This window comes from Drosophila grimshawi, unplaced genomic scaffold (genome assembly GCF_018153295.1).
Source record: "Drosophila grimshawi isolate 15287-2541.00 unplaced genomic scaffold, ASM1815329v1 contig_1367, whole genome shotgun sequence".
NCBI classification, from domain to species: Eukaryota; Metazoa; Arthropoda; class Insecta; order Diptera; family Drosophilidae; genus Drosophila; species Drosophila grimshawi.
In genome coordinates this window covers 3,141,044-3,152,670 of record NW_025062889.1, presented here as the reverse complement: position 1 = coordinate 3,152,670, position 11,627 = coordinate 3,141,044, and the positions used below count along the sequence as shown (strand labels likewise).

Below are 11,627 nucleotides of genomic sequence, written 5' to 3'. Positions count from 1 at the left end.
AGCCGCAGGCTATTCGAAAAAGCAACAGAAACAAGAAGAATTCGTTGCGGAGGCAGGGGTTTGAAAATTACAAATTCAATTTGATGTCATATCAATTGATTTTGCGATACATCTTGTTGCCTGCCTTTGTTGCCGTTGTCGCTGACAAGTCGCTTAAATTGTGGCTTCGGCTGGATTTTTATTTTGTGTTTCTTGGGATATTCCCTTTTTCTTTTCTTTTTTTTGCCATGCTGGTTACGGGGGGCAGTTGATTTTCCATGCGCCTGGCATTTGATTTTGATGACGCGTGGCACTTTTGAAATTTATGCGCTACTCTAAACACACTTTGTATGCGCCCAATGCCACAAAAAAAAAAAAATAAGATGATCAACGGTCCAAGTATTTGTTCAAGCATCTACATAAATATATATGTGTGCATGTGTGTGTGAGAGAGAGTGTGTGTGTGTGTGAGTGTGTGTGTTTTGTATGAAATTTGAAGCTTTTAGCTGATTCGCTTCAGCACAGGTATTTCAAGCACGCGCCAACAAAGGAAAAAGGAAAGTTTCTTAAAATAAATTAAGACAAATATGAAAACGCTCCACGTAGCAGACTAATATCTACTTATAAGTATTATATATGATTAAAAGCCAGCAGACCTGATGCATTTGGGATAGATAAAGAACTAAGCATGAATTTAAATGAATAAGACGTACATTTTACAAAATAAGTCATTTTAAACAAGGTCAAAAATATACATAAAGAATATAAAGATCTCATCCCAGGTAGCTTTAAATTGGGACAGCTCTGGAGCAGTCTATTCAACATCTTTCACAATACCCCAATTGGCAATTTGATACGGTCTCGATGGGGCATTCAAACAACTGCCCAAATGTCCAGTCGTTCAACAGTTACAATCAAGCTGTCATCATCTGGTAAACAGCATATTTCACTGACAATTGGTTAGAGAGTCCTTGCCCCATGCTCGGAGAAGGCTCGACGCGATGGGAAACGGCGACGCCATAAATATGCTACACGAATATGTCATAAACTATTAGCAGCGATGTCCTTTCATATGGAGGCAGCTGACAAACTGTCTGTGCCACACAAAAGTTGCCACAACAAAGCTTGACATTCATTGGCAAAATTTGCTGGTGATGAGAGAGAGAGGCGGCGGCAGACAGTTTTTCTGCATGCCAAACACGTTCCAAAACATCTATCAAATTCCCCCAAAAATAAAAATAAATAAAATAATGATGATGCTGTTGATGTTGCTGTTGCCATTAAGAGTGCCCCGTTGTTGCATTGAAAATGTTTTTAAATTTGCAAAAATTTCGATTTTATTTACACATAGCTCGCGCAGACAACCGACTCTCTCTTAAGATTTGCATTTACATTAAGCTGTCTGTTGTATATCATTAGTATTATTAATATTATTTGTATATTATACACTTGAATAAGCATGCGCCAAGTATTCCAATACGGTTTTGAGTTGACTAACCTCTAATTTCTAATAGGAGCGTGTCCTTTGTCACACATACATATACACAACATGAGTGGAGCATGAGGAGGAGTAGGAGCAGGAGCAGGAGGAGGAACGGAAGAAGGATCAATTGCTGGTGGTTAGCTTCAGTCGCACCGCAATCCGTTTGCATTTCCACATCAGCTGCGTCTCCAGTATGCTGAAGGACATCGCGACCAGGACGAGTCCGAGCAGCAGATAAGCACAGCACGCATACAGCTGCACTTCGGGTCCATTGAAACTCCTCGCGGGCACAAAGTCACCGTAGCCAATTGTCGACAGCGTGACAAAGCAAAAGTAGGCGCCATCCACCAAGGACCAATTCTCCCAGAGCGCAAAGACAACGGTGCCCACACATATGTAGCACATGAGTATCAGCAGTACCAGACTAATGGGCACCTGTCGTTGCAGCGAGTTCTCCTCATCCTCATCGCCATCGTCATCGTCCACATCATCATCATCATCGTCGTCAGTGGCATTAACGTTGAGCTGCTCCAGACACTCCTGGGAGCGAGTGTTGCTCTTCTTCTTGAGCTTCTTGAGCACAAACTGTTCGCTGCCATGCTGCATAAAGTGTTCCTCGTCGTCCTCGGAGGTCTCCGTGTTAGCGGTGGCATCGTACAGCGTCCGTGTGCCGTGATGCTTCTGGCAGCGACGAGTCAACATCAGCGTCTTGCGATTCAGTGGCTGCAACGTGTGTCGCTGAAATGTTGCAGCTGTCGCATTAAGCAAGCCACGCGCTGGATTCCCCGGACCAGACTTATCCAGACCATGTGGCAGCCCATGGGGCAGGCTCAACGGTGCACCAGCACCACTAACAGCACACCCAGAGCTGGCTATCAGGGGCACACGTGATGGCGTTCCATGTGGGCAATTGCTAGAAACGAGATGAGCAGATGAACAGAGTAGAGCAGAGCGTGAGTAAATGTTCAATAAATATTTACGCTACGCTTTGGCCGTAAAAGGGAATCAATTAAATATATCTATAAGCAGGCAAGATCCACTCACAAAACGCAAACAGGCCACAGGCCATAAAAAACAAACGGATTAATGGATGGCTAATGCCCTGTTTATACTGTATTTCATTTAAATATTGGGTTTCTTAGGCAGGGATATTTTCAATGGTCTTCCATAGAGTTCATAAATAAATCTCGATTAAATAAATCATCGTCAACCAAATTTTAATATATATATATAATCCACACAATCGATTCCGATTCCACAAAACCTATATACTCTATTCCATTCGCAAGCAGGGTATAATAACGTTCAAGCACGTGTGTTTGTATGTGGCAACGGGTCACTTGGCCAATCAATAAACCATAAAAGTAACCAGTTTGGCTTCTTATACGTGGCGTATGGGTAATATTATATAGCGTATAGGTCAAGTTGCCTCCAGCTTTAAGGCAGATTGAAATGGCAGAAGGAACCTGACTGTGGGAACAGGACAAATGGGCGGTTCCAATGGACAAACACTTAGGGTCAGTAGCGGAACTGAGCAGGCTTATTACAAGAGCAATTTGTGCGATACGACAACAGTAACAAGGCGTATATTTGAACTTGGAGTGGTATTAGATAACTTAGTAGTTGTAACCAGTTGTTAAGTTAAGCTACGGTATTTTACATATTGAATCATCTATTAAGGTGTGCTTAGTAACTTATGCTTCTTAGTAACTAATATTTGACAACCCTCGATATATAATTAATTAAAAGGGATATAAACGGAATTTGCATTTGAGGTATGATTGATAAAAAGTTAATTACAATTCCAGTTATGCAACATCAATTCACTACTATTTCAATTATGCACTTTTACTATGTCAGTTATGTTTCAAACTGTGAGTTGAGCAAAGTTGAGCCTTTTGTGGTTTAATATAAGCAATATGAAAATCTACATTAAATATCAAATATTTAATAAGTGATGATTAAATTTCAACTATGATTGCTAAAAAGACAAATACACTTCCAGTTATCTAACCACAATTAATAAATATTTCAAACAATTTCAATTATGTTTTAAACTGTGAGTTGAGCACAGCTGAGCCACTTGCATAAACTGTGGCTAAAAATAACCTCTATGAAAAGCTAATGCTAATGCATATTGCTGTCTCACTTGAGTTGCACTCGACAGTGGCTAGCAAGTGTGCTTGGTCAAATCAATTTGTGGTGCGTTTATTGAACTTGTCTGCGCCAACATGAGCTGTGCAGGCAGACGCCTGGCTTGAGCCTGCTTTGGTCCTGCCAGCCGGGTCAGCTGTCAGCCACTTCGACTTGCACTTAATGTGCGATTGGCCGGCAGCTGGGCAAACTACAAGCAACATGGCACACACTTGAGAGCTTGTAAGTTGAGAGCCCTGCTGGGGCATACTCAAAGCGTCCTTGGGATTGGGGGAAGTCAACGATTTTGATTTAGGGCGGCAAGTGTTGAGAAGTGGCATTTGCTTAAAGTACAGCTCAAATTCGCCTCAACTTAAAGAGCAGATTAACAATATAAAGAGAGCTAGAGTGGGGAAAGGGAGGTGAATAGAAAGTGAACCAGCAGAATTCGTATGAAATTAATTGACCTGATTCATTTCGCAGCTCAGCTTACAATTAATTACCCACACACAGACACAACAAGCACACATACACACACACACAGTGGTTGTTCTGAAATTGAAGAAGCTTCGTTGAAGGTCCGCTGCCCAAACGCTGAAGGGAGCCAGCAGCTCGTGCACAGGTTCACTGTCAAAATTAATTACCAGCTGTTGGATTTTTATTAAATAAAATGCGAAAAATATGTATGAAAAAAAAAAACCAAATTCAGCAATGGTTGAAAGTGGTAAATTCAGGCAACCTGCCACTTGCCGCAGACGTGCCCACAAATGTTTTCATCGAGCGGGGGAAAAGGGTGTAGCGAGAGGAGTGGCAAAGTAGCCGCTGCAATGTGCAAGCAAAAATTCTGAAGTGTTGATTTAAAGTGCAGACGACGTGCAGAAAGTTTGTTTATGCAATGAAATTAACAGTTTGCTTTTTACCTCATGAAACTGCAAGCGAGCGAAGAGTGGCTGGAGAGAGCGGAAGAGGAGGGAAATGGGTCTGTGCCTGGCAAGCGTTGGATTAAAATTACATGCCAAGGAGAACAAAAACAACAACAGCAAGTTAAATTCAAGTCGAGAAAAACACTGCCACTTTTTAATGCCTCTGATTTTGTGCAATTTAAATTCTTAAATCAACGCAGCTGCGATTAGAGAGATGGGCAAGGTTCTATTTACTGGCGCTTAAACATATTCAAAACTTAATTTTTTACTGTGTAAGCTTTCAAATTCTTCAAGCTAATGTATATTTCTCAAAGGAATTCTGGTTTGCCTTGCTCAAACGGACCACCTGTAGTGAATTCATAATTATACAGAATGTGTATTGATTTGCCACATAAATATTTTGTGTTTGAATTTGATATTTCATTGACTTTTGCAAGCAACAAGAATCAGCATAGTATTTCTCATTTCATTTTGAAAATATAATTACTTCATTAACAGAAGTAATTTTCCTTGCAGCTTTGTGAAAGTTTAAGCCAAATATTTGTCAATTTAATTTTAATTAATAACTGAAATACCTGCTCTTTGTGGCTCTACAAATTGCTAAGCAAAATTAGTGCATTAAATGTGCGTTCATTTGTGGTCAGCCAACCAAGTGAATGAGTACACATGTTAACAAAGCTGAAGCCATTAGAGTCTGCCGCCAACCGCAACTGGCCGACTGGAGGCGTCTCAGTTTAACAAGACCAACAGCAGAAACCCCTAAATACCCGCAACTCTAGCAGACTCCCCAACTCCCCACACACACACAGAGACACACACACATACACATACCTTAAACGTTCACGCTCCTGTTCGTCCTCATCCTCCATGATGTCCACATTGCCACTTGAGCTGAGCAGCGCCGACAATGTTGCTGCAGCTGTTGTTGTTGTTGCTGTTGCTGCTGCTGTTGCTGCTGTTGATGCTGCTGCTGTTGTTGCAGTGACGCCATTGCCACAAACACCTGCGGCTATAAAACTGTTATCGGCCATTGTTGCTGCAGTTGCTGCTGATGTTGCTGTTGCCTTAATGCCTGCTGACAGTTGCATGTTGCTGTTGCTTGTTGCTGCCGTGTAACTTAACAATGCTGCTGCTACTGTTGTCGCTGCTGCTCCTGTTGCTGCTGTTGTTATTGTTGCTGCAGATAATGTATGCGGCAATAAATCATGCCGGCAGGATAAATCACTCGATTCTGCAGTGAGCAGCGTATTGATTTCATTCGACATTGGCTTCGACACAAACTTGGCGCGACGCACAGCTGCGGGGGAAAAAAACAGAGAGAGCAAAAATTAAACAATAGAAAAATCAGCAAAAATGTGTTGATTAAGTAATACTTTTAAACTAAATTTAAATATACAAATTGTTGAGCAGCACACCAAAATAGTCAACGAACTGCGAAAAAAGCAACTTTGTTTTGTTTTATTTTGGCAACTGCAACTTCCGAAAAAAAATAAACTGCCACACGACGTTGCAAACTTTGTGCAGTTGTGACCCTAAATAGGCATACCTACATTTATATATATATATATATATATATATACACATATGTGTGCGCATGTGTGTGTGTGTGTTTATGTTTTACTTAGTTAGTGAAATAATTTGGTTTTTGCATTTGCAAAAGTTTGGCGTGCAGTGGCGCAACAACATTTGTGCAGCGGAAGGTTTCAAATTTGCCAACAAAAGTTTGGCGTCGCTTGGCAAAAAGGCCAACAGCTGTAACAGCTGTTAGCTGGTTATGGTTGTCAGGTTTTCTTTTTGCATTTACTACCGCGATCAACTTTTAATACGCTTACGGCACATGGATAACACTAGCTAAACTTTCGAGCTTATTCGTGGTGTAAATACAAATTTAATAAATGATTATGTATTATTAGAAAGCATTTTATGTTCGCCTGTCCGCTTTAATTTATATTTATATATATATATATTTTTTTATATATCGAAGGTCAGTTTACTCAGGCATTCTTTTATAATCCATAATCCTTAATTATTCCATAAATTTCGACTTATTTCAGACAAAATTGGAATAATAATGCTTGACTATGTAAACTCTGATTTTTACTCTATTGTGGCAATAATAAAATTGTATTTTTCCCCTTTTGAGCCATTTAAATAGTTGGCAACTTTGGCAATTTGCAGTTCCGAGAAACGTACATTGCTCATATCGGAAAAGGAGGAAGTGAAAAACCCCGGAAGGAAACAGCTGTAATGGCATCTTTCACTTAGTCCCTGGGCGCACAGCTGCTGACAGAAGGCTTCCGCGTGGAGGGCTTCTGGCTGCGGTTCGCACAGTACATGGCCAATTTAAAAATATTTACTTAAACTTGGACGGCAACACACAAAAACACACACACATTCATATGAGTGTTGAATGCATTTTGTACATGGTTGGCTGAAATGTGGTTGTCAGTCTGTTGCAACTTTTTGTCGAGTGCTAATGGCGTGGTCAACCACTCTGGGGCGGGGCAACTGAAGCAATTGAAAAATATGGCAGGACAATGCTTTGGACGGGTTGTGTGTGAGCGTGTCCTTTGTGAATCGGTAGGTGGATGCCGCTGAAATAATTAATGTGCATATTGAAATGGCGAATCCATATTGACACATTGATTGCAATTTGTAGCTGCGAAGGATTCGCCGCCACTTGTGTTAATCTGTCACGTGTTCTGCGCAGCAAGTAAAATAACTTTAATGAGTTTTGCATGGCAGCAAAGAAGAAGAGGGTGGAGGTGTAGGGGGTATGTGCAGGCTGTGAAGCATCTTGCGAGGCATGCGGCAAGTGGCAAGTGGCAAGTCATCATTATCGTCAATAAAAAAATTGTCGCACATGTCTCGCCTTCGCCTCGAGTGCATGCTGTCCTTGTTGTCCTTGTCATGTCCTTGCCACGGCTTCGTCATGCGGCAGCAGTTGAAAACTTTTAATGCGTCATCTCTCTCCCGGCCCCCCTTTCCTCATCTCCCCCGCCCAGCCCCTTAAAAAATACAGGCCACAGTCGCTAAGTACGGCAGCTTAACTCTGTCATTTTAACACTATGCTCTGCCCCACTTAGTGCCCATTATGATGTTCGCCCGATAATGATGATTATAATGATAATGCTGCTGCTGAAAGCACTGCCAGCAAATTGTTACATAATTACAACACGAGCAAAATGAGCAAGCAGATAGATAGACAGATGGACGGACAGTTACACGGAGCACACACAGTACAACGGTGCGTATGATTGATGAATATCGGTAGCATTTGTGGCCTTCCCTCGCACGTAACTCGAAGCTCTTCGTGCTCCACAGTTTTGTGGTCTGTCATTGTACTTATGTGCAATATATATATATATATAAACATACAAAGCTGATGTGTTAATAATGAGTTTTGTATCTGTGGAGCTATAATTAAATATAATAATTTTCAATTTTTGGTTTGTTGGACTATTCTTCTCTTAATTTATACTAAAATATAATTCAAAGTAAAAGCATTTGCAGCTAGTGTTCCTTATTTAAAAGTAGAGTTGCATTTAAGGTTCAGGTTTAACCTAAAAAAAAACTGAAATTAAGAAATGTAAAACGTATTTTTTTTATTTTCAGAGTGAGTAGCTCTCCAGCAAAGTAAGTCAGATCTAAGGAAAAAGTTGCCTTAGGTCTTAAAGATCCAACTACAGCCCTACTAAGTTGCTGATCCATTCTATCACCTCAAGTTATTTTACTTACAATGCATATTGGCTGTTTGATAGGCAGGTGGCGGTGGCAATGTGATTGTCTCCAGTGTTGACGTTGTTGCGTCCAAATCGCCGCTGTGTCCACTGCCAGCTGCTGTTGGATGTGCATCTAGTGTGGCGAGCAGTCGATGTTGCTGCTGTTGCTGCTGTTGCTTGGCAGCTGGCTGCAAGTGTATCGTATGATACTTAACAAGTGGCTGTGGACTGGAGCCTGGAGCTGGCGCAAATGGAAAGTAAATTGTCGCCGTAGCTGGGGCAAAGCAATTTGGTGGTGCCATTGTTGTTGCTGGTGGTGGTGCACTGAAGCGCAGCATGCTGCTCGGCACGGCAACAAAATTCGGTGGCTGTTGATGTTGTTGGTGTTGGCGCGGCAAAGATGCTGTGGTTAATTGCTGTTGCTGATGCTGTGTTGCTGATGCGTTTATATAGTGCAACGACTGCTGCTGTTGCTGATGTTGCTGCTGTTGATGCTGCTGATGTTGTTGTGGCAACGGTGCATATTTCAGCAATGCATTGCCCGTTGTTGTTGTTGTCATTAGCATGACATCCGGCTGCTGCTGTTGGTAAAACTGCTGCTGCTGCTGCTGTTGGTATTGCTGTTGGTGCTGATGTTGCTGCTGCTGCTGCTGCATTTGCTGTTGCTGCTGATTCAACTTGCTTGGCATTGCATTGCGCAACAATTGACAGGCATCTGCATGACCATAAAGGACAATGGAAAGAGAGCATGCGAAAGTTGATTAACGATTTGCCAATTGTTATGCTGACAGTTCAATTTATAACCCAAGCCCCAACGCCAACCACAACTCCTTCAAAATCTCTGAAAGAGATTGTCTTTTGTTCAGACACCCACCTTCGGCTTGTTCCAGCGACAATTTGCGTTTCATTGTTGTCGTTGCCTTTTGGCCATATTCATAGCATTCATTCAGGCTCGTTTCACTATTGGCCGCATCGTATTTACAGCCTTTACAGCTTGCCTGCAATTAAAAGCCCAGTTAATTTATTAATGTCGCACAACAGTAATTTATGCGCAAGGGCGATAAGTAACTTGCTTATTTATACATAATTATGGTATTTAATACAGTAGTTCATGACAAATATGTTTTATTAATCGATATAATCACGAGCGTCTGTGGGGACCGGCAACTTCCTCATCAACGGCAAAAGAAAATCGTGTTATTTGAAAAACTTCTCTGACAGTCATCTGAGCTGAGAGCCATCAGAGTATTTGTCAACTTTCTTGCAGAATAATTATACTAATGATCGTTTACTGCCCTTATTTTCAAGATACATAAAATAAATGAAGCATATATTTTAAAATTAAAGAAAAAACATTTGCTATCCTTTTGCCTAATTTATATATACAGGTTGGCTAATATTCTCATTAGGCAAGTACACAAAATAATCAAACCGCAACACAATTAACTTTAACAAGTTGTTCAACATTTGGGAATAACACCTGAAAATTTGGGTTACTTTTGTCGAACGCTTGCAGCATTGAGGACTTAAAATGTCAATAAAAGTGTAATTTACAAATGCAAAATGCTGGCAGCCCTTGAATGACACACGTCTAAGTTGATGTCCTTGTTCTTATCACTGTTGCGGTTGCAAGCACAACGTTTCGTGTGGTTTGCTGCCACATGCGATTCCATGCGAGTCGAAGCGAAACGTTGTCATGTTGCCATCATGTTAGTTGCGGTTATGTGGCAGCATGATGAAACGGGGCAGAGGCAATCACACACACTTACACACCAATTCACACACACACACACACACACAGACATAGATAGCTGGTAGCACAAATGATATGCCACTGTGATTTTGTGGCTAGCCCAGAAAACCATTCAGAGTGTGCGTCATGATAATTGCAGAAAGGCAACAAGGATAACGACGCACGTTGAGGCTCAGAGGCACAATGCCAACGTTCAACGGGCAACGGGCAACGGTCAACATGCTGATAATAATTTAACCGATGAACGAACGCATTTGCCACCCCAGAGCCGTTAGCCACAGGGCTTATCAATTGTCCGAGTTGCCAAGGGAACCCCATGCACAGGAAAAAGGTCGAGCAGCTGTGATTTGCTAAGATTGAATTAAGCCCTAATGAGTCGTTAAATGCAAAAAGGATTTCTCGATCCTTGCGTCTTTGCCGAATGGAATGGAATTCAGTCAAGCAAAACATTGCGACGCAATGCAAAAAAAAAACTTGTTGAACAATTTTCCAACACACACTTTGCAAGTCTTCAACTACTTCAGCCTTACGAAAGCATGTTGCCAGTGTGGTAAAGTGCAAAACGTTTGACTTGGCTGCAACACGCTGCACTAATGTGCCTGTTAGGCAGTCAAGTATTGAAAAATCTAAAGTGTTCATACCACACAAAGTTCAAATGGCTCATAAGCCGTGTTAAAGAAACTTGAAGTTAAAATTGGTTTTAATACATTTAGTTGAAAGTACTTCAATTAGCAATTATAGTGCGCTTGGTTAAAATAATCAAAGTTAAGATAAGCACTATGCTTTTAAATCGCATAAAGTGGCTTTTTAGGTGAGGAAAAACTTTGCAAACACTTTCCTATTATTTACATGAAAAGATATTTCTCTTCTACTTGCAGCTTTTAAGCTGCTTTAAAGATTTTATAATATCGAAAATATTCATCTTAAGCTGCTTTAAAGTTATTTTTAAGAGTACTAATAGTAAATAAAAGCAAGCTTCACTTAATTAAAATTAGTTGTTTGCCTAAATTCTGCACAAATCATTTACATAATATTCAAGCGTAACCAATTAGTTGACCATTGCTTTCAACAAGCTAATATAAAAATGTATACATGCATAATTTCCCTGCCTGTTTCCCTGCCTCTCTGCTCAACTGTGTGAAAAGTTACAGTTGGCCGCTGTTTTCCATGGCGGCTCATAAAAAAATCAATTACATTTCGCGCAGTGTGCAACTGGGCAACGGGAAATGAAAAGTTATTGCACGCTTTTAGCTAGAACCCGTGTACTTTTGGCCAACTTTGCAATAGAGTATATACATACATACGTACATACACTTTTAAAGTGGGCAAACTCATTTAATTTACTTAACTTGGCACTTTCAGATCGCCCTTTGTGACCCAAGTCAATTTGCAAGTAGCGTCAAAGTTTTTGCAACGCTTAAATTGTCAGTTTTAAAGGTTGACAGACTTTCCAACTTTTCCGCGCTCGCTGACAGCGAGTCTAAAGTTTCTATTCATTATAGTCAGCGTGACCTGTAAAACACAGCAATAGTGGCAGTAGTGCGCAGCAAATTTCAGCTCAAAAATAAAGCAAAAGTTTATGTTAATGAATTCCAACCACGACGCTTAATTAAACAGCCATTTTTATATTTGAC

General features: G+C 40.8%; 1 protein-coding gene across 1 annotated transcript in view; it reads right to left on the bottom strand.

The window, feature by feature from the left end:
• Window positions 1–1,329: 1,329 nt before the first annotated feature.
• LOC6569077 overlaps window positions 1,330–11,627 on the bottom strand; it is a 46,952-nt gene continuing 36,654 nt past the window's right edge. The window contains exons 6-10 of the mRNA XM_032741111.2: window positions 9,115–9,238; window positions 8,875–8,955; window positions 8,257–8,823; window positions 5,350–5,815; window positions 1,330–2,375 (exon numbers count right to left, since the gene is read on the bottom strand). Coding sequence (XP_032597002.1) covers window positions 1,586–2,375; window positions 5,350–5,815; window positions 8,257–8,823; window positions 8,875–8,955; window positions 9,115–9,238 — 2,028 coding nt within the window. The 3' untranslated portion in view covers window positions 1,330–1,585. The remainder of the gene's footprint in view (window positions 2,376–5,349; window positions 5,816–8,256; window positions 8,824–8,874; window positions 8,956–9,114; window positions 9,239–11,627) is intronic.